General features: G+C 35.4%; 2 protein-coding genes across 4 annotated transcripts in view; one reads left to right on the top strand and one right to left on the bottom strand.

Moving 5' to 3' along the window:
* Positions 1 to 13,883, bottom strand: part of reps1 (RALBP1 associated Eps domain containing 1) — a 16,163-nt gene extending 2,280 nt beyond the window's left edge. The window contains exons 1-20 of one of the 3 annotated variants that reach the window (XM_026290243.1): positions 13,602 to 13,883; positions 13,285 to 13,516; positions 11,276 to 11,399; positions 10,334 to 10,518; positions 9,829 to 9,985; positions 9,402 to 9,523; positions 8,674 to 8,839; positions 8,515 to 8,578; positions 8,081 to 8,235; positions 6,784 to 6,905; positions 5,201 to 5,281; positions 4,741 to 4,828; positions 3,219 to 3,317; positions 3,053 to 3,125; positions 1,478 to 1,608; positions 1,308 to 1,372; positions 1,027 to 1,200; positions 675 to 764; positions 447 to 595; positions 11 to 116 (exon numbers count right to left, since the gene is read on the bottom strand). In XM_026290243.1, coding sequence (XP_026146028.1) covers positions 11 to 116; positions 447 to 595; positions 675 to 764; positions 1,027 to 1,200; positions 1,308 to 1,372; positions 1,478 to 1,608; positions 3,053 to 3,125; positions 3,219 to 3,317; positions 4,741 to 4,828; positions 5,201 to 5,281; positions 6,784 to 6,905; positions 8,081 to 8,235; positions 8,515 to 8,578; positions 8,674 to 8,839; positions 9,402 to 9,523; positions 9,829 to 9,985; positions 10,334 to 10,518; positions 11,276 to 11,399; positions 13,285 to 13,437 — 2,304 coding nt within the window. In that variant the 5' untranslated portion in view covers positions 13,438 to 13,516; positions 13,602 to 13,883. Of the gene's footprint in view, positions 1 to 10; positions 117 to 446; positions 596 to 674; positions 765 to 1,026; positions 1,201 to 1,307; positions 1,373 to 1,477; positions 1,609 to 3,052; positions 3,126 to 3,218; positions 3,318 to 4,740; positions 4,829 to 5,200; positions 5,282 to 6,783; positions 6,906 to 8,080; positions 8,236 to 8,514; positions 8,579 to 8,673; positions 8,840 to 9,401; positions 9,524 to 9,828; positions 9,986 to 10,333; positions 10,519 to 11,275; positions 11,400 to 13,284 lie in introns of all 3 variants that reach the window. The other 2 variants (XM_026290244.1, XM_026290245.1) reach the window with 2 other exon arrangements.
* Positions 13,549 to 26,465, top strand: LOC113037875 (24-hydroxycholesterol 7-alpha-hydroxylase-like). The gene is made up of 13 exons (XM_026195210.1): positions 13,549 to 13,744; positions 13,829 to 13,926; positions 14,254 to 14,389; positions 14,597 to 14,771; positions 17,246 to 17,395; positions 17,590 to 17,683; positions 19,225 to 19,320; positions 19,420 to 19,510; positions 20,441 to 20,574; positions 20,790 to 20,885; positions 21,814 to 21,902; positions 24,791 to 24,878; positions 25,561 to 26,465. Exons 1-13 carry the CDS (start codon positions 13,549 to 13,551, stop codon positions 25,627 to 25,629), a joined length of 1,512 nt encoding a protein of 503 aa, XP_026050995.1. The 3' UTR covers positions 25,630 to 26,465.

The following is a 26,465-nucleotide window of genomic DNA, read 5'->3' as shown; positions in this document are numbered from 1 at the left end:
CTCAAAATACCTTCAACTGCTGCTGTAATTCACTGTTGAGTCTGGCTAAAACCGTATTTGTTTCTTTGTTTCTTCTAATAGAAGCCTGGATAGCCTTCTTATCTTTACCGATAGACCTGTTTTTAAGCAGAACAGGAAGAGGAAGCATGCTTTAGGGTACAAGCAAACACTGTGAACATCGCTGGACAAGCCTTTCAACAAAAACTCCAGTACATATATAGGGGAAAAAATACACTACGGTATATTGCATTTTATTAATGGTCATCTATATGTATTCATATTTATTTATAATTTTCAATATACAGTAATAAAACTGTATTCAAAATAAATGTATTGACATTTTTTATTGCTTAATTGTGAAACTAATGCAAGAATCAATAGGAAAATAAGTAAAATAAATCAAATTTTCCATATCCTCTCCTGGTGGAGTGACTTGACGATCTTACCGTGGAATTGAGGGCTGGGTTGCTAGAACAGTGGCTATGACGTTAGACTTTTGCGGAAGGTCCTCCACATCTGGTCTGAGCTCATCTTCGGATTTCAGTCTTCGACGTACGGGTTTAGGGGGTGGGGCCAATGGAGTGGATACTTTGGCCTGTCAAAAACATAAACTAAATGATTATAATGCTGAAGTAATATGCAATATGAAGATTGATCGTTAGTTAATGGCTTACAGAATTGACAGTGGTTGCATTTCGGTCCTCTGACTGAATGTCGGTCTTTGCTGTTCTCATTGTCCCGGTGGTTTCTGCACATCTTTCTGCCTGTATATATACAAATGCATTATATATAGACAGCAGTTCAATAGTTTAGGGTCAGTGAGTCTTTTTTTGAAGGAAGGAAGGAAGAAAGGAAGGAAGGAAGGAATCTAAACTTTTGAAGGGTAGTGTATACACATTTCTTTATAGGATATGTAACATTTACTTATTTAAAACATGCTAAAGTTTTTTTTAAACAATTCATTTGTGCATATTTGTTGCCTCACTAAAAAGGGTTGTCACCGTAAATAAATGGCTCCATTTGTACCTGTCCACTGTCAGATGGTTTCTCTCCATCATCTGCCGGCTGGTCGACAGCAAAAGCCTGGAACTGGCTGAAGTCAGCAAAGTTGGGCTGTTCTGGCATCTGCTGGGGTGACGTGCTGGTATGTGCTGGAAGACCATCTCCCTCTACCGAACGGTGACCATGAGGAACTGATGTCTGGGGATTTGAACATTACATATCGAATGACTCTTCTAAAGAAAGTGTAATAGTGATCTAATTATCTGAAAGCAGTTTATACAGAATCGCTAACTACTGGGCTATACCTGTGTGGGCAGTGGTCTGGGAGGCACTGCTGGGGGAAAGGCAACTACACCCGGCTGCTGCGGACCTAATGGAGAAGTGAATACAAAATAGAACTTCAGCTTTTCCTAACCACACCCCAACAAAACATGAAGCTATGAGTAACCGTATAACAGTTTGTGTGCATGCATACCTGCAGGGACAGCAGCAAAGTTTCTGTTCATGTCTAGAGAGGAGGACCGTGAGTGAGTGGTGTGGGGGCGGGGTGGAGGCGGGGGTGGAGCCACAACCTTCAGTCCTTCCGGAGAGGTGCCAGAGTGAGACCTGTAATAGCCAAGCTGTAAATACGTTTCGACTGGAAATGTCACACCATGTTCTAACCCAGCGTTTCCCAATCCCAGTCCTCGCGCCTCATCACTCTGCATATTTCGTATGTATCCCTTATCACGGAGGACTTAGGACTTCTGTTCTATTCAAGGACTGTGATTGGAAACTGCTGTTCTAACCAAGAATGGAATGGAAAAATGGAATCTAAGGGGCTGTCTACACGACACATTTTCAGCCAAAAATGGGACACTTTTTATGCGTTTTGCCTGTTCGTTTACACAACAACGGCGTTTAGGAAACCGAAAACACATTTTTGAAAATGGGTTTCAAAGTGCAAGATTTTGAAAATGCCACCATTATCGTTTGTGTGTAAGCACCCAATGCTGTATCTTTGAAAACGGTGATGTCATGTGCGTGCGTAGTATGTGTTAGGTATGTAGACATGCGCAGTACATGACGATTTTAAAGGCAAGCGCGAACAAACATACACAACAATGGTGGGAGTACGTTACTATTGTTGCAGCTCAAGAGTTTGCTAACACTTCTTCCGCAAAGTGTGTATTTAACTCACCAATATTACAATCAACAGCTCAATACAACATATAATCGTCACTTCCCCACAGGTACTGTTTATAATTTTCACAGATATGTGTAAACGTGATCGTTTTGAAAACGTTGTCGTGTATACATGAAACTTTGTAAAAACGCATGTGTCGCGGCACTCCATAAAATGTTCACGGAAAGGAAAGGATGACAATGCACATTCTGTTTGTTTGCTTTATTTTATTTTTATCTTGAGTGTGCATAAATAAAAGTAAAAATGTTTGCAGATTATATCTTACTTCAAAAAGTGTTAGTTTTTTAAGTGTTGATCGAGCTGTCACCTCACACATTATAAATAACGTTCAAATACATTGCTTATATGGAAACATTTGGATTTGTGCCAAATGAGATTTGAGCAATAACCTCCAAATCTAGCCAAACCCTCACTCGCTCTGTCCTCGTATGCACGCATGCACGCACTGCCATGATCTAATGCATTGTAAATGCCGAATTTTTAAAAACAAATAGGCCTACCGGGATGCAAAATTTCAAAATCGGACATTTTCCGGAGCAGGATCAAACTAAGTACTGGTCATTATACTCAGATAAAAATGTTCCATGTGAGTAACAGTTTGTTCGCAGCAGCGCAGATGGAAGCGGTTCTCTGACTGCGCAGCACAGCCACAGTTATGTTTTGAGATCATTTTATTTTAAATTCCATAATGCATCACCGCAATAGACGCATTTTGCAGCATTAAGGTTAAAAATCGATTCATGGATTGTTAACTTAAACAATGATCGATCATGGAAATGATCGAAAATTTACATCCCTAGTTGATACAACAACACAAACACAAAGAATAACAAAGATCAAAGTCTGCTGCAAGATGATAAGTACCTTTGTCTGTTCACAGCACTGGAAATGGGCTCTTGATCAGATGTAAATGAATCTGAACTGCTATAGCCATCTCCTATAAGAAGGAAGGGTAATGGCTCTGAATGAATTATGGGATAAGATTTCCTGTCAGTCATTTAAATGTTTGAATAGTCCCAGATGTACTTACCAACAGTGGTACCAGGAAACTTAATAGTTGCTGCTAACTTGGTCTCATCAGAAAGTTCTGGTGGTTTCACAATTAACGGACTTGTTGGATGTGTGTGATCTATAAAACCAAGAGTAAATAATTCAGTTTGTTTAAAATCTAATAATTACATCCATCAATTTTGTAATTACACAACAGTTAAAAAGTTTTTTTTAAGAGATATTTTTTTAAATAATTGTGGCAAGGATGCATTGAATTATTCAAGTGACAGTAAGATGAGTTACGTAATCAGATTACTTTTTTCAAGTAACTAGTAAAGCATTACTTTTTAATTTTCAAAAGAATATCGGAGTTAATTTTTCAAAATAGTAACATCAGTTACCACCCCCCCCCCATTTATTGATTGAAAGCTCTCCTGTCCCCATGTTGAGAGAAATTGGGAGTAAAATGTTACTTTAGTTCTAGAATAAATTAGAACATGCATTAATTAATCTCACTCACACCCAAAAAAAAAAAAAAAAGTTTAGTTTTCCTCAATTAATAAACACAAATAAAGGCAACTCAGAATATGACTCAAAGCTGTAGTAATTAAATATGTTAAATAATACAATATCCTTTATGTATTTAATCCCATTTTATTAAGCAATTTGCTGCTGAGGTTCGATGGTCCAATACAACCATACTAATAAGATAAACTAACATTTGTTGTTCTTTTTTATCACTGAAGTGTGTTGAACTTTCTTCTTCTGCTTTCTACTGTACAGAAGTGAATTCACATTTCCTTTAGCCTGAGGCTTTTGGTGTGAAAGGGCTTTTACATTTGCCAAAAATATAACTTTTTATATTAAAAGCAAACAAGCAAGCCAAGCCCAGATTTAAAAAGTAATGCAAAAGTAACATAATGCATTACTTTAAATAAAAAGTAACTAAGTAACGCAATTAGTTTTTAGGAAGTAATGCAATATTGTAATGCATTACTTTTAAAAGTAACTTTCCCCAACACTGATGGTAATAATATCATAATATTCCACAATAGTACAGTTTTACAGAATTTTTGATTAAATTAAGCCTAGATTAACATAAGAGGTGCTTCTTTCAAAAACATTTACAAAATATTACATAGCCCAGATTTTTAAATGATAGTGTATGTTAATGATGGATTGTGGAAAAAAAAAGAGTCCTACAAGAGATTTCTAGACTGAAAATTATATGTCCTTTTAAACAACTAGGATTTAAATTTTCTGAGAGCAAAATAGCAAAATGGCTTTCCTGCACATTTTACTGTAATAATACGCTATAAAAAAAGTGTTCTGATCAATTAAGCCTAAACCTAATTAGTCTCTGTGATATATGGCCTTTGATCCATTCTTCAATGCAGGTCATTTTAGGGTGAAAAATCACTAAATAATAAAATAAATCTATACCCCTAACCTCAAATATGAGCAATAATGATTAAGATGGAGAATATAATAAAAAATAACAAAATCAAGAGAATTCAGTCAAAAATTGAGTTTGCACTGTAAATGCACATAAATGGACGCACCGCTTCCAGTTCTCTTGAGCTCCATCTCTTGCATGTGGATCTTGCTGGGTGTCATACGAATGGCCACAGGGTGGACTATTGCTGTATCCTACAATGAAACAAGCAGATCAACCGCTGCTGTCTCACAACTACAACTGTGTACCTAATGAAAATTTATCATCTCAGTCACAAAAAGAAAAAAGTTAAGATCCTGACACTGAGTAACTAAACAAACATTTTATCACAACACCGTCAAAGGACAGCAGAGTCATCACTTGGATTACATGATTCAGTATGAGAGAAAGAGCATGAAAGAATTACCGGTAAGCTCAGCAAGCAAAAGAAAGACTAAATGAATAATTTGATGATGGCACTGTGGCTGTGAATTTATCCCGAGGACATGCGCTCTCAGAGAGAATTTACACAGTACTGGGTTAATGAATATCATTAATCATGAAAGAGCATTGAGTGATTGACTTACAGGGTCAGCTGGTGCAATGTTAGAATCAAATTGGGTCAGAGTTTGTGAGCTTGAGGAGCGTTCGCTAAAAGTCTCCCACTGCTGGAGAGACAAAGCAGAGACATGTCAACAAGGTGGAGCAACTCCACTCCTCACACAAGCAAGTAATACAACAAGTGTCCTTTTCCACCCTCTGACTGTTAGGAGAAACCCGTGATTTGTCTTGCATTGTACTGTTGCATACTCTGTGGTGTACACAGAGGACCAATTGTCTTCCTAATGACCTTATTGGCTGAGAGGTGGAATGCCACATTTTATTTCTCTATTATGAGGATCAGCTTAGAAGAAACAGGCTGTAGTCATCACAAGAGAAACCCCAATAATAAGATCTTGTAGATTAAAACGTACTGACCTGGGCTGTGCTTCCCTAAATCATCATAAGCTTGAGTTGATCATTGCTCCATTGGTGACAATTGTTCTACGAACAACTTAAGCTTACAAAGCTTTTGGGAAACACAGCCCTGTTTAATGATAAAGTGTGTAAATTTGTATTCAATTAAAACTACAAAAAGAATGACTTTTTGAACAGTCTTCCCATCTCCCTCTGTCATTGGTCAACAAAAGAGATATTGCTTGCCTAACCTCCACTGCCATTGGTTGAGCCAATATTGCTATGTCAGACAGGGATGCTCTAACAAATATTTTGCAAAAAAAAAGAAAAAGATCTTACTTAAAGTTACTTGGTACCTATTAAGCTGGTATAGGAGAAAGCATTTAATATTCAAATAAAAAAATAATTTTCAAATTGAACTGAAATCAAACATGAAATCATAATGGACCCTTTTTGCAATCTTAAATGTCTCCAGCCCTATTTTGCAATTTTGCAATTATTAACAATTATTCTGTAGTTAAATGTTTGGAAGCCAATTTCCACTATTTAAGTGAAAAAAATCATGCTTTGGTAAATCATGATTTTGAAATAAAAATTTGAAACCATGACACAGAGTCATAATGATGACATAAAATTGACTTGAAATCATAATTCTGACTTATGTCATAATTATGACATAGTATCTCATCATTTTGATATGTATTGATATGATTGTCATAATTATTTAGCAAGTATGATTTGTGGCAGACATGGAATATCATAGAAACGTGTTACTTTTCATCATATTTTATTTTAAAATGTGTAAAATGTTTTCTGGCTTCAGGCTGACCTAACCTTTAAAAATAATGTCAACCAATAAAATTATAGCTCACTGTGCTGTATAAAACACACATGATCCAATCAAATCATGGCATTTTGTTTTGTTCCAAATGAGTATTCCATTAAAATGATTCCAGGAGGTTAATCTAAGACTTAAAACCCTCAGGTCAGCAGTTTTGACTTAAAGCTGCCACATTCCCAACACAACAGTGAAGAATTAACTGTCACAGCAATTCTCACGAGTGTTACATGTCTGGAGATCAAAGTGTGCTTCGCTGGCACCACTTTCTCCTGGCCAGAAGTGTATTAGTTTTATTTACCATAAAGAAAGGTAGACAGAACTAGAAAAACGAGTGAAAGAGGTAGGGTACATTGAGAACATCAGAGTCCAAACCTCATTGCTTTGATTGAGCTCAGGCCAGTTCTGGTTCAGGGAAGGCATGGAAGGAGACTTATTTGGAGTGACCTCCACAGGGGAAGCAGAAAAGCCCACCTCAGGAGCAGGTTCTGGAACTCCTGAAACATACAGACAGACAGACGATAAAGAACTTATGCAGACACCTGAACATCATTTAGCATGAATGTGAAATCAGCAGAATAGTGTTGCATCTAAAGGTCATAGACATCATAAAACTTCACAAGGACTCTCAGGGTCCCAAGGGCATATTCTATGTTCCATTTTAATATGCGAAAACTGTTGCTAAGATACAGGCTCACTTCCTACAAAGCTGTTATTAGAATATTGTAATTAGAAGCCAGTTCATTCGCTTTCTACAATTAAACTAAAATGCCGAGAAGTAACAATGTCACAACCAACTGGAACATTTTTTTGACTTTATATGTACTTATGAGGACAGAGATTTAAAAACAAATCAGTTTATTGCAACCCAGAACATTAGCTAGTTAGGACAAAAACTTAAGATTGAAAGACATTTAGCATTTTTACTATTGTATGGAGCCTGGTTATAAGAAAATGTTAAAAACTGTTTAAAATGTGCCTATGGAAAATAACACAAAGAATATGAAAATCCCCAAAATAAGAGAACAACTGTTCAAAAAGTTGGGGTTGATAAAATTTTTTTATGTTTTTGAAAGAAGTGTCTTATGTTCACCAAGGCTGTATTTATTTGATCATCAATATCAATATTATTACAATTTAAAAAGAACTTTTCTATTTTAATACATTTTAAAAAGTAATTTATTCCTTTGATGGCAAAGCTGAATTTCCATATTTATTAATGTTCATTATTCATATTGATAACAGTGCGGTTTAATGTGTTTGTTGTCTTTTTAATGGATAGCAAGTTTTAAAAAACAGCACTTGTTTGAAATAGATTTTTTAGTAACAAAAAAAGTATTTACTGTCAGTTTACTGTCAGTTAATTTATTGTGCCCTTGCTGAGCAACAATACTTATTTAAAAAAAAAAAAGAGCCCCCAAAATTTTGAATAGTATTGTCCAAATGTGCATGTGTCCAAATAGAACATCAACAAGTAGCCACAAAAAATTACTATAATTACACTACAGAAGTATTATTTCATATAGCTCTGTGTATTAGGCAATGTCACTTTGCACACATCATATTCAGGAAAGGTTTTAAGAAAGCTCTCTGTACGCAGAACGCTCTGAAATAACTGAGCTGCATATTTCCCAGTTTGAAGCTCTGGTTGGAGTGAGGCTTTTCTGCTTACCTGCTGAGTCATCCAAGTCAATAAGCTTTGGCATTAGGCTCTCAGGGAGCTTTTCAGGAAGGTCATAACCATTTTTCCTAGCGACCACAAGATGAAACGCAGCACAGAACTCATCCAGGGTCAGTGCACCATCTTTATCAAAATCTGATAGTTCCCTGCAAGGTAAAGCAGGTCAGTCAATACAGTTAACATGATTATTTAAGACACAAATTAAAAAAAAAAAAAAAAAGACAGGGACAAATTCCTTTATTTTATTTTTTTAAAGGCAGGGCATTAACAAATAGAATGCAAATGGCTAAGATTATCAACTAATGCTGTTAAGGAGTGGCAACATATGCATGAGTTCTTGGTTACACATCTATTTCAGACGATCTACACTAAAGTCATCCAAAATGAACAAAGAGAGACAGTGTAACTCATGTAAAACTACTTACCAAATGTGAGACAGTTCTAAAATAGGCAGTTTCGACTTTGTAAAGAATTCCTTTGCGGCTGATCCTGAACAATAGAGAATGGATAAGTTTTCAGGCTGGTAAATTCGAAACAGAAAACAGCATAAAGGCAATAACTGTTCAAAACTAGGTCTCACTAACCAGGGATTAAACCAGTGAGATCAGCCTGAATGGTCTTAAACTGGTTTATGTAATACTGTCTTTGCTCATCAGTGATTTTCCAGGGGTCATCATAACCGCTGGTCTGTCTTTGGATTTCATTTGTGATCATTGCAGATAGCACAGTTCGTACTGTTGTGCTGTCCGGCTGGAAAAGGATGGAAAAAAATAAGAATTAGATATTGTAATACACTTATATTATGTACACTACTGTTCAAAAGTTTGGAGTTTGTAATATTATCTGTAAAAAAAAAAAATTCTTCATTTTTTGAAATCATTACAATAATTTTGTATTTTATTTATTCATGTGATGGCAAAGCTGAGTCTTCAGTCTTCAGTGTCACATGATCCTTCAGAAATCATTCTAATATGCTCAAGAAACATTTGGTGTTCAAGAAACATTTCTTACTAATATCAAGGTTGAAAACAGTGCTTAATTTTAAATCTGAAGATTTCAACTGTGTTTTTTAAACAGCTTAAACAACATAAAAAAAACGGCTTAACTACTTTGTTTTCGAATTTCTTGTATGACCGGTAATTCTCTGAACATGCAATCATTTGGGCTTGGCAAATACTTAATAAAGTCTGCTTTTGTGAACACAAAAGTAAACATCTGTTCTGCCACAGAAGCCTTGGTTACAGCAGGCCAGTGGTGACAGATTATGTTGTATACATAACAAATGTATACATGGAGGCCCACATTGCATTACCTGAGCTGAGGGGGGATGCATTGGAAGTGTGCTGGAGGGGGGCGTGTCTGTAAAACTGACCCAACTTTCCTGGACAGGAGGGGGTGAATGGGCGGACCACATCCCTTCACCTGTAACTGGTCCTTAGGCAAGACACAGAAAAAGAGAGAAAGGAAAGAAAGAGAAACAGACAGCAGTTAAAAAAAAGGATAAGAATTAATCAATTTAAGAAACTACACATCTTTTAGGAACAATCCAGTAAATCATGTGGCATTTAATATCAAACATCTAAGTATAACTGATCTTTAAGTTAGAATTACCAACTTTATAATCACTTTAAGAAATAATTACTACATTAAATATTGCATTATAATACTTATAATAAAAATAATATAATGTAATAATATATTATTTTTTATATATGGCTGCATTATTAAATATTGAGTACCTGGCTGTGCTTCTCTAAAAGGTGGCCAAACAACTCCTGGCACTGAGGGCTGTCTGTCCACGTTTCCACCGCTAGCCTGGCGTTTGTGCTTCCTCCAGGCATGGGGCGAAGTGGGAGGGGACTGGTGCGGTGACACTACAGGAGATGTGGTGTCCGGCTGGAGCCAGAGATAAACAAAATGAATTACTTAGTAACTCTACAGACTTGCAGCCAAACAGATGGCCTTGGAATAGCAGAGATACATGCTGAAGTAAACAAATAGTCATTTTACAGATGCAAAACAGTACACTTAATACAGAGACTCTATGAAGCATCTTGGAGTTAACTGCCTTGGCACAAAGAGTTCATGGAAGTCTCTTCAGTTATCAGATCACTATCACACCACACCCAGGTGATAACAAATAACCCTTTAATAACAATAATAATTTTTAGTTCTGTGAAAGACTAAAACTAAAATCATGAAAAACAAAAGAAAATACAATATAAAATATTATTAAACTTATACCTGTGGCTCTACAGTGGGTACACATGGCTGAATCATCTCATGCGCTGACACTTTTTTGGCTTGCACCCGGCCTGGAGGTCTGGGGAGGTAGGGTCCCTGGTTCTCAGTGTCTGTGTACATGACTGTGTGCCTCGTCTCCTGCTCGTTCTTGCCCATCACAAAGCGAGGGAGGGGCAGATCCCTGACTGTAAACACAACTCCACATTAGACTTCTGCATTCAGAGACAGATTTAATACACAACTACCGTCAACAAACAGAAACTTAATCGAAAACTTTCATTACTAATATTAAAATCAATGGAACTGAAATCAATAGAAACCTAGTTTATCCAAAGCCTACATAAACTTCAGGGTACTGTCAGCAAGCTCCTGTTGACTGTGTCTTCATGTTCTTGCAGTGTTTTCGAGGCCATGAACCGGGTCTTATTTCCTGCTTATTTATACCACTGTCAATTTCTCATTCTTTTACAAGGCCTTGTGTCTGACTTCCCAAAATTCATGTAGTGCTTTTGCACAGGGCTTCCTGTCAGGGACTGGGTTTATATAGAGAACAGCCATGATAGTCAAAAAAACAAGCAAGAGCATTTGCATTTGACTTAAAGGCACAAACAAACATTTCACAGAAATATACAAATACAACAGAAAGGGAAAAAAAAGCAATTTAAATGTAAAACATACTATTCAAGGACTAAAACCTAAACGTCAGTATTAAAAATGGCTCGTGTTTGAAATATACACATTCAGTCCTTTTCATCAAAGAGGCAGTAAGATTATCCTCTAATTCTTGTTATGTAATGGACTGCAACTGCCATGTAAAATGAGCATCTACAAAATTACAAGGCTGTGATGCTTCACATTAGAAGAGCATATTGATTTGGTGCATACGGTACACACATGCAGAAAACGTTATAAAAGGGTTTAAGAAGGTTTGTTGCTACCCACCACTGTTCAGGCTCTCCACGCGCAGGGGCAGTCCAGACTGGGCCAGTGCAATGAGCTTCAGTGCAATGTAGAACTGACTCCGACCGAAATGACCCAGGCGCGTAGCCCCACAAAGTTCAATAATCTAGAACAATGGAAACAGAACTATCAATGAGATAAACTTAGAACACAAAAGCGAACTTATACTATCATGACCAGAAGTGAGTATAGGTTAATAAAGTTACAGCCTGTTTAAACTAACAAACATACAAACAAACAAAAGGTGCACACACACACACACACACACACAATAAACAGCACTAAGCTGGATTTGAGATAACTGAAAGAAAATTTAATGAACAGTGAAACAGTCTGCCAATTATTTGATCTCAAACTAGGTTTTTTTTATCAGCTAAAAGGAAAAATTTTCCCTCTCTAATTGATATGAATTAAAATGAAGTAAAATTAGAATTAATACAATAATAAATAAATGTATATACACACACACATACATAAAAACATAAGCTTAAAACATTCAAAAGTCAACTCAGCAAGAAAAAATTATTAAATAACTTATTTTTAATTAATTGTAAAAAGTAATGTATTCCTTAAACAACAAAGCTGATTATTTAGAAGCCATCCCCTCAGTGTCACAGGATCCTAAAGAAAACATTTGTAATTTGGAGCTCAATTTCTTTCCACTATTATTAAGTTGAAAACATTTGTGCTGTGCAATATTGTGTGGAATCAGTGATACATTACAGGATTCTTTGATAAAAAGAACAGAAGCTGTTTGAAATAGCTTTTTGACAGAAGTGTATGTAAATACAATACTATGGTGTGTTACACAGATTATGTTACAGGCCAGGCACAAAATGCAACACTTCTTTTTTTTGTACAGTATGTAACAATGGGTCTCTTCGCCATGGGTCCCTAGAATTAGTCAACACTGTGGTCAATTGCAAATATAATGGCAGTGTACATTACAACTCAATTCAACAGGAAAACTAAAAATATGTAATATACATAGCTGCTAATTAGCCTGGTAAAACATTCAAAATCCATTAGTTAAGAAACAACACATATAAAACTTTGATATTTCACACATTTAAACCTTAAATGAAATGCCACTGATGACACCTGTCAATTACTTCAGTATTAAAGCTCAATATGTTGCTCAAACAACATCAACACAACACAAAGACCCAGTTGTCACTAGCAACACATGGACACACCCCTTCACTAAACTCTGGCCACAAACCTAGAAGCAGATAAGGCTATGAAGACCACAATTTTTTTTTTTTTACATGTTATACTCTAACAGTGCAGAGTTGTAGCAACAGATGAGTGTTAATCAGCACCAATCATAAACGAAGAAACCAACACCACTCTATGGCACTTCAAAAACCAGCAACTTCCAAAAACGATGCTTGACAGTTACAAAAATAGCAAATCAAACATTATCATTAAGTTATAATTAGTTGAATATATAGTTAATACATTAAACAGATTGTTTTGACTGATTCCAAAAATAAAGGGTCACACATTGTGAATACATCAAAAACCTTCTTCCTTGCATTAATGCTTTGCTAAGTCATTTAAGTCTTAAGATAAGTCTTTGGATAAAAGCGTCTGCTAAATGAATAAATGTAAATGACTAAATGTAAATAAGTGAGAAAATCAAGTTTCAAGAGTCATCAACTGCATGGATCTTGTGACAAAAACAGCAAATGACTATTTATGCTGATATTTAAGAGGAAGCAGGCGCAACTAATAATTCTACAGACTTGCACAACACAGGAAACAAAGTTTAACCCTGAGGATGCATCACCCTTCATCGGTGCAACAATGAGATTCAATAATCAGATCGGTCTAAACACTCTTGGCATCGCCCAAATGATCCATTAGAGCTATTACCATGTCTGAAACGATTAACTCGAACCTTCAGTTCAACTCACCGAAGTGTATAATCATAAAAACACAGATCTGCTGACTAATCCAAACATTACTGAATCGGATGCATACTGTACCTGATGGACCACTTCGTTTGAAAGCTGGGCCGCCCGAAAGAGGTCCCGAACTTTGCCATTGGAGGCCACTTTCTTGGTGTTATCCACATCACACGAGAGGAAGAGTTCAGAGTAATATTTCTGCTCGAAATCGCTCAGTATTAAACTCTCCATCGTGGCATCAAACCCGCAGCGGTGGCTTCACCTTATCAGGCCAGTGTCGTGCCTTTCGGTGTATGTGTAAGACAAGAAACTAGCAAAACACAAGTAAGATCCTTCTATGAAATGGACAGACCCGAAAGAGCGTTTTTCGGGGCGCGTGTTGTTGTTTTATGTACCGTTAGTCGCTGTCTGTGCTCTTGTCTTTTGGCCCTCGCAAAGTCAAGCAAACTAATAGAGCCTGGGACGTCAGAATTCAGCTGCAACAGCGTCGATACTGGGTACCGCCGTCGGGTTGGCTCTTTAAGAGGAGGATATGGCCGTCGGTGGAGCGGTGGAGCTCGTGTAGCCGCGGAGCGATGTTAGGAATAAAGTTTCTGGCTCTTTGAACTGCTTCTCTCTGCAGACAGCGCCGCCATTCCTGGACCCCGTGACGTCATGGCCCAGGCGGAGGACCCGGATGGAAGTGTGGCGTCACAGATGTGCCGTCAGCTGGCGTGTTCAGTTCAGCACCACTAATTTATGCAACTAGGACAGAAGCTGCACACAGTGGCCCTTTTTGACACAATTTTTGTTCTGGGCACCGCTGTGCCAGTTCTCTGAAAGCATGGGAGATAATGAGAGGTTTGCTGAATAGACAACTGCTCTATAAAATTCAGTAATTGCTTCTGCCAAGGCAAGAAATCACACCAAAATATTTTTAAGGTTCTCTCAAGGTTTTTTTCCCCTTCCCACTTAATTTGCATCTTAATATAAGATTTAATAATTTGTATGAAATAGAAATAATAAAGCTTCATTTCTAAAAGTATAATAGTGTGATTGTTCTTCTAGTATGGCCCAGTTTTCACTGTTGTAGCTGCTGGGAAGAGACTGACATTTGTGACCCTAAATGAGGATTTCCGAGCTTTTTTCACTTCCAAAGATGTTGATTTTGAACAAGCAGTGCAAGAAGCTGTTCACAACACAGGTACAGTACAATACCAATGGTAAATGTTTCGATTTATAATTGATTGCTAAAGCACTTGAATCTACATCATTACTCTCTTATACATGACCTTAGACTCTGTACTCGATGAGATGATTTATGACTGTCCTTGACTGACTTTCTGATTGGACGTCATCAGTATTGTAGTCTGTAATAATGTGATAATGTTAACCTTGGGTTCCTGTCCAGCTTCTATCAACAAAGACTGTTTCTATAAAACCCATCCAACCTGTGCCACCATAATCAAAGGCAGACTTACTCCAGGCAACACAGCAATGCTCTCTGTCCATCTCTGTGAAGAATTTAATGACCATCTGGAGAACCTTGGAAGTAAAGGAACTGGACAGCTGAATGAGATCATCAAGTATTGTTTTCTTACTTGAATTATTTACTTTGTGCTAAAGTATCTCTTTGAGAACAGTAGACATGTCTTCCATACATTTCACTGCAACTGGTAAACACAAAAAATGGAAATTATGTGCTAAGTAATGCCACTGCATATCAATGGATTATGCTTATGATATGTATAATATAACAAAGCTAAAAACTAAATTGTGCTGAGTTGCAAGAAAAGGCCTAATATCACCTTATTTGATATTGCTGAGTTAAACATTTTTCAGAACTTTCCATTATGCACAACAATTACATATGTATCAGCCTACTGGCAGTTTTATTTTTTAATTTCACATTAAAAGTATCTTATTTCATTTAAATAATTTCCAACATCAGTATTCAACATTTTATGTTTTATATATATATATATATATATATATATATATATATATATATATATATATATATATATATATATATATATATATATATATATATATATATATATTTACACTGAACAAAATTATAAATGCAACACTTTTGTTTTTGCCCCCATTTTTTATTAAGCTGAACTCAAAGACTTTTTCTATGTACACAAAAGACCTATTTCTCTCAAATATTGTTCACAAATCTGTCTAAATCTGTGTTAGTGAGCACTTCTCCCTTGCCGAGATAATCCATCCACAAATATAAGGCTGGTCACAATATAAGGCCACTCTAAAATGTGCAGTTTTACTGTATTGGGGGGTTCGGGGGGTCCAAAAACCAGTCAGTATCTGGTGTGACTACCATTTGCCTCATGCAGTGCAGGTCAGGTTGTTGATTATGGCCTGTGGAATGCTGGTCCACTTCCCTTCAATGGCTGTGGGAAGTTGCTGGATATTGGCAGGAACTGGAACATGCTGTTGTATATGCCGATCCAGACCATCCCAGACCATGATTCTGCTGGCCAGGCAAGAACTGGGATGTTTTCAGCTTCCAGGAGTTGTGTACAGATCGATGAGGATGACAAGCATGCAAATGAGTTTCCCTGAGATAGTTTCTGACAGTTTGTGCAGAAATTCTTTGGTCATGCAAACCGATTGTTGCAGTAATTGCACCTTCCATCACAACTTGCAACATCTGTGGCATTGTGCTGTGTGATAAAACTGCACATTTTAGAGTGGCCTTTTATTGTAGCCCGCCTAAGGCACACCTGTGCAATAATCGTGCTGTCTAATCAACATCTTGATATGCCACACCTTTGAGGTGGATGGATTATCTCGGCAAAGAAGAAGTGCTCACTGACACAGATTTAGACAGATTTTTTGAACAACATTTGAGAGAAATAGGCCTTTTATGTGCATAGAAAAAGTCTTAGATTCAAAGTCTTAGAGTTCAGCTCATGAAAAATGGGGGCAAAAACGTTCTGTTGTGTTTATAATTTTGTTCAGTATATATATATATATATATATGTATCCATTGGAAGACCATTTAAACAGCAATAACAAATACACACACGCATATATATATATATATATATATATATGTATATATATATATATATATATATATATGTATATATATATATATATGTATATATATATATATATATATATATATATATGTATATATATATATATATATATATATATATATATATATATATATATATATATATATATATATGCGTGTGTGTATTTGTTATTGCTGTTTAAATGGTCTTCCAATGGTCTTGCTGTATAAATGGCAAGAATCTTGCATTTTTGATTGTGCCATTACAAAAATTTAAAGTCACTTTTATGGACTTTTAAAGTAAATATTCCCTCCTTGTTGATTTTGATTGCTTCCATTGTCCTCATTTGTAAGTCGCTTTGGACAAAAGCATCTGCTAAATGACTAATTGCACATTTACGCCCTGCATTAAACAGTGGGTAAACATATTTAAATGCAACTTCAGATTTAGCTTCTGTGTTTCCTCTGCACTGCAAAGTTGAATTTTTTTGAAACTGATTTCAGCTCAAATGTTTTATTGTTCTAATTTACTGATTAAATGTAAGAATTTGACTCAAAAGTTAATGGACTCTGTTAGAAAAATGGCTATAAAATGTAAAAATCAGTTTGTTGGAAAATATTACTTTCTATCAGCTTGAACTGACCACACAAAATATGAAGAATATCAAAAAATTTAGGAGCCAGCTATCTACGTCACTCCTTAAGCTACCAGCACAATAAAAATCTCACAAAATGTAATCTAATAATCCTCATGGATAACATCCCAGAAAATTTCAAGATACTATTTTTTTGTCAATATCGCACACCCCTAGTGTCATGCTTAAGGGAAACAGGCACTATTATTGTCAAATCAGCAACTCAAAATTATTAAGAAACAAATATTGCAACAAAACAATGCAGTGCAGTGTAATACAATATACATTAATATTATTGTATATTTTAATATTTAAATAAAATCAAATTTATTTATTTTTTGAAAACTGTACTATACACTTTGTTTCTTGTTTTCAGGAGTGTTATGTATCCAGCAGTAATGAGCAACTTACTGGGCCGATGTAACTCCCCTAGTAATTCCCTCAAAAGGCAGGAGTTCCTGGAGAAGTTCACAACATATGATGAAGGATTCGAATATGGCTCCCAACTCCCAGACTTGTTCTTGAAGTGTGTGAGCGCTGCTGGCACAATATTACTAAAAGCTGCTATTACAAAACACAATTAGTCTCCCGAATCGTGTTTATAAGTTATTTGAAAAATACTCAGCTAAAGGCCTTGCATATCGGCATACATTTCTGTTTAAATACATTCAAAAGATCTGTAACCAAAGAGTTAAAGGAATACATCTTTTGTGTCTTCAGGCAGTGGGCAAACTCAAAGCGATGGCTCCTTTCTCTGCTAAGAAATATGGCTATCAGAGCACAGGAGACCCTCTACAATGAGAATGATGGAAAGGTAATATTGGTAGTAGTTTAATTAGATTTAATTAAATGACTGTACTAATTACACTCTCTAAAAAGTATTGCATTACTTGTTGCTAATTACTTTCTAAAGTCCATGTCAACTTTGATCAGTATAACAAGGATACAAGGATAGATAAGATTTTTTAATACTTTCCAATAAATAATATAAAATTGCATTAATTATTCTTGAACTGACTAAAGGTATTTAAAGGGAGAAAGTTACATTAAAACAATGCAGTTACATCAGAATTACCTGTAATGACATTACAGAAAAATTAAGAGTAATCCCTTACTTTACTTTTTCAAGGGGAAGTAGGCCTTCTTAAATTACAGCAATTAATGGCTTAGTATGATACACCGAACACTGTGGATTTCTTATCTGCCAACTGTTTTACTCACTAAACAGAGCTGACTTGTCAAAAATGTGTTGAATTGCCTTTAAAATGTTTACTCAAAGAAATAGTTCACCCAAAACTGAAAATTTGCTGAAAATACTTACCCTCATGCCATCAGATGTTTCTTCATCTGAACAGATTTTGAGAAATTCAGTTTATCACTTGCTCACCAACGGATTCTCTACACTGAATGGGTGCCGTCAGAATGAGAGTCCAAACAGCTATTAGAAACATAACAATAATTCACAAATAATCCACATGACTCAAGTCCATTTAATGTTTTGCGAAGTGAAAAGCTATGTTTTTGTAAGAAATTAATTCATCATTAAGGCATTTTAATTTTAATCCATAGCTTCTGGTCAAAATACAAGTCCGTAATCTATAATAATGCCTCCATCAGCAAAAAATGTCAATATGTTGTCTTCTCATATTCAAATCCACAAACTTATTTGTTTAGGATTTTCTTTGGACTGTTTTCACTTGTAAAGTGAGCTTAATCTGTGCATATTTCTCTCCTGAGTCAAATTGTTACAATATTATAGACAGAAGCAATGGCTTGAAGTTAAAAACGTATTAATGATGGATTTGTTTTTTTACGGACATGCAGCTTTTCACTTAACAAGAGGTAAATTGATGGTCTGGAGCCATGTTGATTACTGATCTTGATCTTGAAACTCATGGAACAAGAGTTCAAGGCCAAACTTAATCTTTCTTATGCCTCTGTTGAATGCAGTAGCCCCTCACTGCAGTACACAAGATCCATCCAGGGGGTGGAGATGGGTAGATTTAAGGATTAGGGGGTGGAAACGGTTAGGTTTATGGTTATGTAAGATGGGAGGAATTGGATCTGGATCCCACCTCGCTCCCTGGATCTTGTGTTCTGCAGTGAGGACAATCCAGCTGAATGTGTACATGAACATGTTTGCCCCAACAGATGGAGCTAAAGAGTTTTCATTTAGGCTTCTTAGCTTTCTTGCAGGACTATATGGCATTTGAAGATTTACAGTTTTGTTCTTCTCATCTTCATAAATATTTTTTGATTTTGGAATCAGCATAATATTAGAAATCTATCTGCAGTATTTAGACATTGTATAATAAAATCCCAAATCTTTTCTGATCTGTCACTGCTTCTCTTTAGACTTTACTACAGCACCTGGCTTCTGCAATAAGTGACAAATATCTTCCCAATTATGGTTTACTTTTGCTTTGGGCTTCCCTTGCAAATGCTATACCAGTAAGTGAGAGGTTCAGTGCTAAAACACAATATATTTCTATGTGTTAGCTCAGATTTGACATTCAAGTAATGAGGACAAACGTTTTTACTTTATTCTAGATTACATTTTGGGCCATTGCTTTTATTTTGGCCAATCCTGAGGCGTATAAGATTGCAATGGATCAGATCAACATTGCCCTCAGAGACCAAGGTAAAACCAATATTCAGTTCAAATCAATTCAAGTCTATTTGTATAGCAGTATTTATGGTACAAATTATTGCAAACTTTACAGAAAATAACGTTTCTACAATATTTAGTAGTAGCTTATCAGTGGTGACTTATCTTAAAGTTTATGTGGAATATCTTAAAACCAGTGGTTTTTGAAACTGTACAGCCCCACCTAGACAGGTTTCATTTATAACTTTCAGTATAAACTACACAATTAACTAACATTATGTACTATCATTTGTACGGTATGTAAGATTTTATGTTTTTTATTGACCAAGGCTGCATGTATTTAATCAAAAAAAAAAAAAAACTGTAAAAGCTGTTATATTGTGAAATATATTTTAAAATGTTATTTATTCCTGTGATGACAAAGCTGAATTTTCAGCATCATTACTCCAGTCATCCTTGGCTCATCACGATCCTTCAGAAATCATTATAATATGCTAATTTAGTGTACAAAAATAATTTCTTTCAACATTAACAATGTTGAAAAAAAAATCACAATTTTTTTTTTTTTGAAAATCTTGAGATATATTTTTTCCAGCATTATTTGATCTCTCTCCGGGGCCTTTTATACATTAAACTTCCTCCATTATCCACTAGAGGCCAGCAAACTCTTATGCATTATTTTTTACAAGTCTTACAGTACAATAGTTTTTTTTTTTTTTTTGCATTATATGTTACAAAAATTAGACATTTTCCCATATGAACATATAAACATGATTTGCATATTGCACCTCTATATGCACAAGGCAAAAGCACATGACAGTTAAATATAAATGTAAAAATGGGTTTCACTGTGCTTCTGTTTAGGCTTTGTTACTGAATGTAACTTTCTCTTAATCACACATCAGTAGTACTTAAAGCTATTGATAGTTAATATTGTCCTGGTGTGTTTGCTTTGCATTCAAGACAAGGAGAAGACAAGGGTGACCCTAGATGACTTACAGCACATGCCATATGTGAAGTGGTGTATCATGGAAGCCATTCGCCTGAGGGCCCCTGGAGCCATCACTCGTAAAGTAGTGCGGCCTCTCAAATTACAGGTCAGCCATGACAGATTATTCATTGAACAATGCATTTTATTTCAGTGTTTTTATGCATCGGACTATAAGGGCAGTCTGTATATATATTGCTATATATATTAATAAATATATATAAGTATATTGGGATCAGCCCTTTTGACTCACACAGAAAGTAATCATAACCAGGCTTTTTTTCTCAGCTAAAAAAAACTGTATTCATGTTTTCTGCATTTCAGAATTATGTTATCCCACCTGGAGACCTGCTGATGCTGTCTCCCTACTGGGCTCACCGAAACCCCAAGTATTTCCCAGACCCCGAAGATTTCAAACCTGTGAGTAACTTCCCCGTTCTGAATGATCTCAGCCACAGGATGAGGTTTATACAAATTCCTCTATAAACTAAAATAAAAAAGAAACAAGACACATGCTCATAAAATGTTTTTATAGCAGGTAAATTGCTTTACTATTAAATGTTCCTGTACTTTTTTTTTTTTTTTTTGTCTAGCTCTATGATGTAACCGGCATCTCTTTTATTGGTATTTTCTTTCAATAAAACTTCCTCTTTCCATTTTGTCTGTGAGTTCTATTGTGAATACTGAAAACTCCAGCTGTGCTCCATTAAAACAGGAATGATAGGTCTGTATGTGTTCAAGGAAACCCTGACAGTTATCTTCACAATTAAACTTCCGGCAAACACCTGTAGAGATTCCATTACACTTCTGTCTACTAATGTCTTAAAGGAAATAGCACAGACCTACATCTATATGTTTTAAATACTGTTTTAAGCAAAATATATGTTTAGTTTCAAATCAACTCTCTTCTATACAGTGGAAATGCATTTAAATGAGTGCATTCATGGGTAAAGTGTAAAGGATGCATTTAAACAGTGCATTCATGGGTCACTTTTTTAATTTTCCTTAATGTAATCAAAATATTTTATATAAGGAATAGATATGGTTGATGACTAAATGGACATTCAGTGGTATTTTGCATTGGAAAACTATTGTTTTGAATCTACAAAAAAATTGGAAGGCAGGGCTTTTTGACCAGCTTTAAAGACTTGAATTATACATTTATGAGCACAATAAAGCCGCATTAGTGAACAGATGGCCATTGCATTGAGAGTAATTCAGAGATTACTGTAAATATGTCTTGTTATTAAACTAAATCTTGGAGTGCTGGAAGACAGGCTGAAATGGTGTATTCTGGACTGGCCGTCGTCTGAGTGGATTATTTTTAATGAAACTTCTCTTCCCACAGGAACGATGGGAAATGGCAGATTTAGAAAAGAATGTCCACTTGGAAGGGTTTGTGGCATTTGGAGGGGGGAAAAATCAGTGCCCAGGAAGGTTAGAAAAACTCTTGTGTTTATACAAAATAATCATCATGTACACTCGAAGATAATAACATTCAATGAACTTAATTAACCAGAGGAAAGTATTCCATGCAACCGAGTTTAATTACTAAAACTGAATATATAAATAATATATTTTTTTCATGTCTACTAGATAAATTTGTCTCAAAGTAATAAATGTATATATTTATATTTCATTTAGAGGTTTTTGTCAGACATTTGCTATTAATATTATAGAATGCAACGTGTTGCAACACATTAATTGATAGTAGAATGTAAGATGATTAATTTAGTTATTTTAATTCATAAAAGTTGCTTTGCCTTATTTATTTATTTATTTATTTATTTTCCTTAGTGCATTTTGTTTCTTTTCCCCCTGGTACAGCTTCACTGAACTTTGCACAAACAATGCAATTGATCTTCATTTTCATCACCATTCATCATCATCATTTCAGCATCATTCATGAAGTCAATTCAGAGATGTTTGGGATTTCAAACCATGCACATCTGACCCGTGTTGCGTTTGAGTTTCTTTTAGAGAAATACCTAAATATATGAAAATGCCAGTCAAAATTTTAAGTAAGCAATACAATTTTATTCAGTAATAAAATCAGACAGTAATGGTGTCATACATATCAAAACTTCTCTAGTTTAAATAAAAAAAAAGTATTTTAAATGTAAGCAGGACTATATTATCCATTTTGAGCATTATAAAAAATAATATACTTTTTCATTTAAAACATAAAAGTTGGAAGCTCCATTGCTGAGTCGTGGGCTGTTTTGCCCTCTAGCAAGATTTGGTGGTTTGGTAGCAGGAACGCTATAGGTTCAACTTGGCCTATAGCAAATGCCACAAGCTGCACCAACCCATCTTTCCCCTTTGGCTCTCTTGCTGAGAATGTCAGTTCCCTCAGGTTATTTACAACAAGACTGGCACAAAAAATAAAAATAAAAAATAAATTATTTGCTGTAACCACCAAGACCTTTATCAGGGTGTGATTTGAATTACAAGCGATATTTGTAAATAGCTGGATTGCATTATTGATAGTGTGCACTATGGCTTCATTCCTGATATACTGAAATGTTGATATAGATTCATGACACTGCTTTTATGTTGCACTGAGCATGGCCCTTATGTCCCAGCCCTTTGGTCCCATACTGATGACATCATGAAGGCCCTGGGGAGTGTGTGGCCAGGGTCATCATGACGTTAATAGAACCATATAAAGAACTTTCCCAGCTGCACAGGAAGATCAAAAGCATAGGCAAAGACCAGTGACCTTTCGAAACCCACCAGAATAGATGCATCTACGTTTATCTGTCTGGGAATATATATGAGAGGGAGAAACAGAAGAAAGAGAGAGGTGGAGTAATATAGAGAAAAAGGGAGATTACAGACAGGTTACTTCTTCTTTTTAATTCTCTGTTGCTGTTCGGTCTTTTTTTTATTCTTTTATGTTTTACTTCATTGCAAGGATATGAAACTTGGTAAAGGTTTTGGCACTTGCTATGTGAACACATACTGTACACACACACACACACTAACACAAAATTCGTGGACATGATTCAAAAAGGTTAAATGGTCCTAAAAAAAAAAGTCACAATTTACTGTCATTGGAAACGAATGGGAAATTAATCTTATCTAGTTTGGTACTGCACCCAAACAAAATCTTACTGAAAGCTAATTTTTTGAAATATCAACCTCAAATTTGAAACATAACTTGTTTAGATTTATCGTTTTGATTTTTACATCATAAATATTTAGTAAAATTTATGGAAAATATATTTTTCATATAACATTTTTGTGCATTTTTCATAATAATGAACTTAATTTTCAAGTGAATGCTCAGATGCTCCAAAAAGAAAAATCACAACTATCCCATAAATATAATTTAGTACCATAAAATCCCCTTAAACTCTAAAATATGAAATTATAAATCTAAAATATAGTACATTCATTTTCATTGGAAAATAAATCCATCATTTTTGACCACCATGTGAGCAGCATCCGAGGGCTAATAATAATTTTTAGTAAAACAACATAATAAATTATATATGATAAATATAATAAATTCATTAAAATAAATATGAATTGAACAAATAAAGAAATTGATATAAAATTCATTCTCCACTATAGAAACATATGTGAGTGTGGACTGCCACATTCTTTCTAGTATAATTTCATATGCCATTGAAATATTGAATCCATACCAACTTCCTGCATTCAAATGTCACATTGTCATGAGGCGGCTTTGTAATGACTACTCAGGCTTGTATAGATCTCTTAGCTGGACGCTGCCATATATTAGTACATTGAGTGTGGCAAACCCACGTATTTCATTTTCCCTCACTCAATCTGATTTGATTTTGATCATTTTAGGAGATTGGCTACTTGCGTCACAAACACAGTGCCCCTGAATGAGTCACGGCCCTCAAGGTTATTTGGGCTGATTATTTCAAACATGACTTGCATCTCTCACCCTCCCTTTATTGCCTCCCATTATTCCTTTCCATGTCTCACCCAGGAACCATCTTGTTCTCCATGCTTTAATTCATTCACTTCGAGTCACCTGATATTCCTCTTCCCCAATCCGCCTCCAAACAAAGCCACTGTGGCTGTGAATGCACCTGGAATTTGCACGCAAAACAAGACATTCATTCACATTTTGCTTTTTTACCTGCAATTTCAATCACAGTTTTCCCAGTGTTCAGCAGAACTCGAGAGAGGGTGCAATGGCTGCTAGACAATATTCCATCAGAATACTAATACACAGTACTATTCAAATAGCACTTCAGTACAATGAGTTTTTCTTTCTTCATGAGAAAGAGCCCATTAAAAAGAAAGTGACAATAAGAAGCACTTGTTGTTTATTGTGTCAACAGGTGGTACGCTGTTATGGAATTGCATATGTTTGTGGCACTCATCCTCTACAAGTTTGAATTCACCCCGCTGGATCCAATACCCAAACCGGTAAGAGGCTTGAGAAAGAGTAACATCCAATGGAGAATGGTGAATAAGCCTTGAAAGAGATGGCTTCAAAGTAGGCATTAGGTTAATCATTTCCAGATGTGTTCCTATGGCAGTATTTACCCAACAACAGCCCAATCGAATGCTTAAGCAGCATCCAGCTCTTTACCCTTGCAATTCTCAGGCCTGTCCAAAAATAGCTTTGTAAGTTTCGCCCACCAACGACTAAGTTCATACGAGGATAAATACTAGATAAATACATAATAAATTGATAAATCATTTTAGATTTTAATTTTTTTGTCATTTTTATTATCAGATCATGTGGCACTGAATGGTTTCTGAAAATATAGCTTTGCCACAGGAATAAATTACATTTTGAAATATATTAAAATAAACACCTTTTATTTTAATTTGCAATGGTATCTGTTTACCGTTACTGTTTAAGTTACTTTTTATCAAATAAATGCAAGAGACCTCTTTCAAAAACATTAAAATATCTCACCAAAGCCATATTGTGAACAGTATTGCATTAGATGTATAGATATTCGGATAAAACCCAAAATAGTTTGAAAAGTTAAATCATTTGTTTGCAGATGCAATCTGATTACTTTGATAGAATACAGCATTGTATATTTTATTTATGTGGTCACTGCACTTGATAATTATATGCATCTGGTTCTTGCAGAGCCCTCTGCATTTGGTGGGAACCCAGCAGCCAGATGGACCCTGTAGAGTGAGATACAAGCATAAATAGAGCACTCATGTTCTGAGGCCTGTGCTACTGCTTTAGAGCTTTGCTGACAGTCTTGACAAGAGTTGCAGATATCAACCGCATATCCTGGGCTAAGCTTCAGAGGTTTGAAGCATCACGGTGAATGTTAAACAGTGACTTGGACACAGGCAAACTATATCCCTCTAAAGGAAACCAGAAAATCACACAATACTAAAGGTAATTTAGGATATTGGCTTTAATATATATTACAGTTTTGTTGGGTCAACCTCTTTTATAACTAATGGCATCATGGAGATGATATATATCAGAAAGCACAAGGTTGTGGAAATTCCTTTCCCAGACTAAGAGACTTAATCATTTACAGCATTTATGAAATAAAAAGAAAGTATTGCTGTATGCGACTGCAGACATTTATAACAGTTAAACATCATGTGCACAAAATGGATGGAGTAAAGACAAGTTTATAGACAATATAACTAAGTTGAGTTCCTCTTTTGTAAAACAGAAATATGTAAACACATTATTACGTATATAAACACCATGGTTATTTTTTCTGCAGTGGTGAAAAGGATTGTTTCTAAACACATCTGTCTTGTAGTCTGTAAGTTCTTTACTGCATCTGTTTACACTCATTTCTGGATAATATTACATAATATTACATGACATAAGTTACATAGAGTAATTGTATGTCCTTGGATGCAAGCATCTTTAATTTGTAAGTCAAATAGAATGTTTACATACATTAAATATATACTTGATTGAATCAATCATGCATTTGGAAGTTGAAAATCCTTTGTGCTACTTTGCAGTGCATTTCACTAAATAACAAGTTTAATTGTGTTTGAATAAAGAACATG

This window comes from Carassius auratus, chromosome 20, assembly GCF_003368295.1.
Source record: "Carassius auratus strain Wakin chromosome 20, ASM336829v1, whole genome shotgun sequence".
NCBI lineage: Eukaryota > Metazoa > Chordata > Actinopteri > Cypriniformes > Cyprinidae > Carassius > Carassius auratus.
This window is presented reverse-complemented; position numbering and strand designations above follow the sequence as displayed.

Excerpts from the sequence above, each read along its gene's own strand:
- LOC113037875 (XM_026195210.1), top strand. The coding sequence starts at position 13,549 with ATGGACAGACCCGAAAGAGCGTTTTTCGGGGCGCGTGTTGTTGTTTTA. Across the intron at positions 14,390-14,596 it reads AGAAGCTGTTCACAACACAG|CTTCTATCAACAAAGACTGT; the intron begins GTACAGTACAAT and ends GTTCCTGTCCAG. Across the intron at positions 20,886-21,813 it reads ACCCCGAAGATTTCAAACCT|GAACGATGGGAAATGGCAGA; the intron begins GTGAGTAACTTC and ends CTCTTCCCACAG.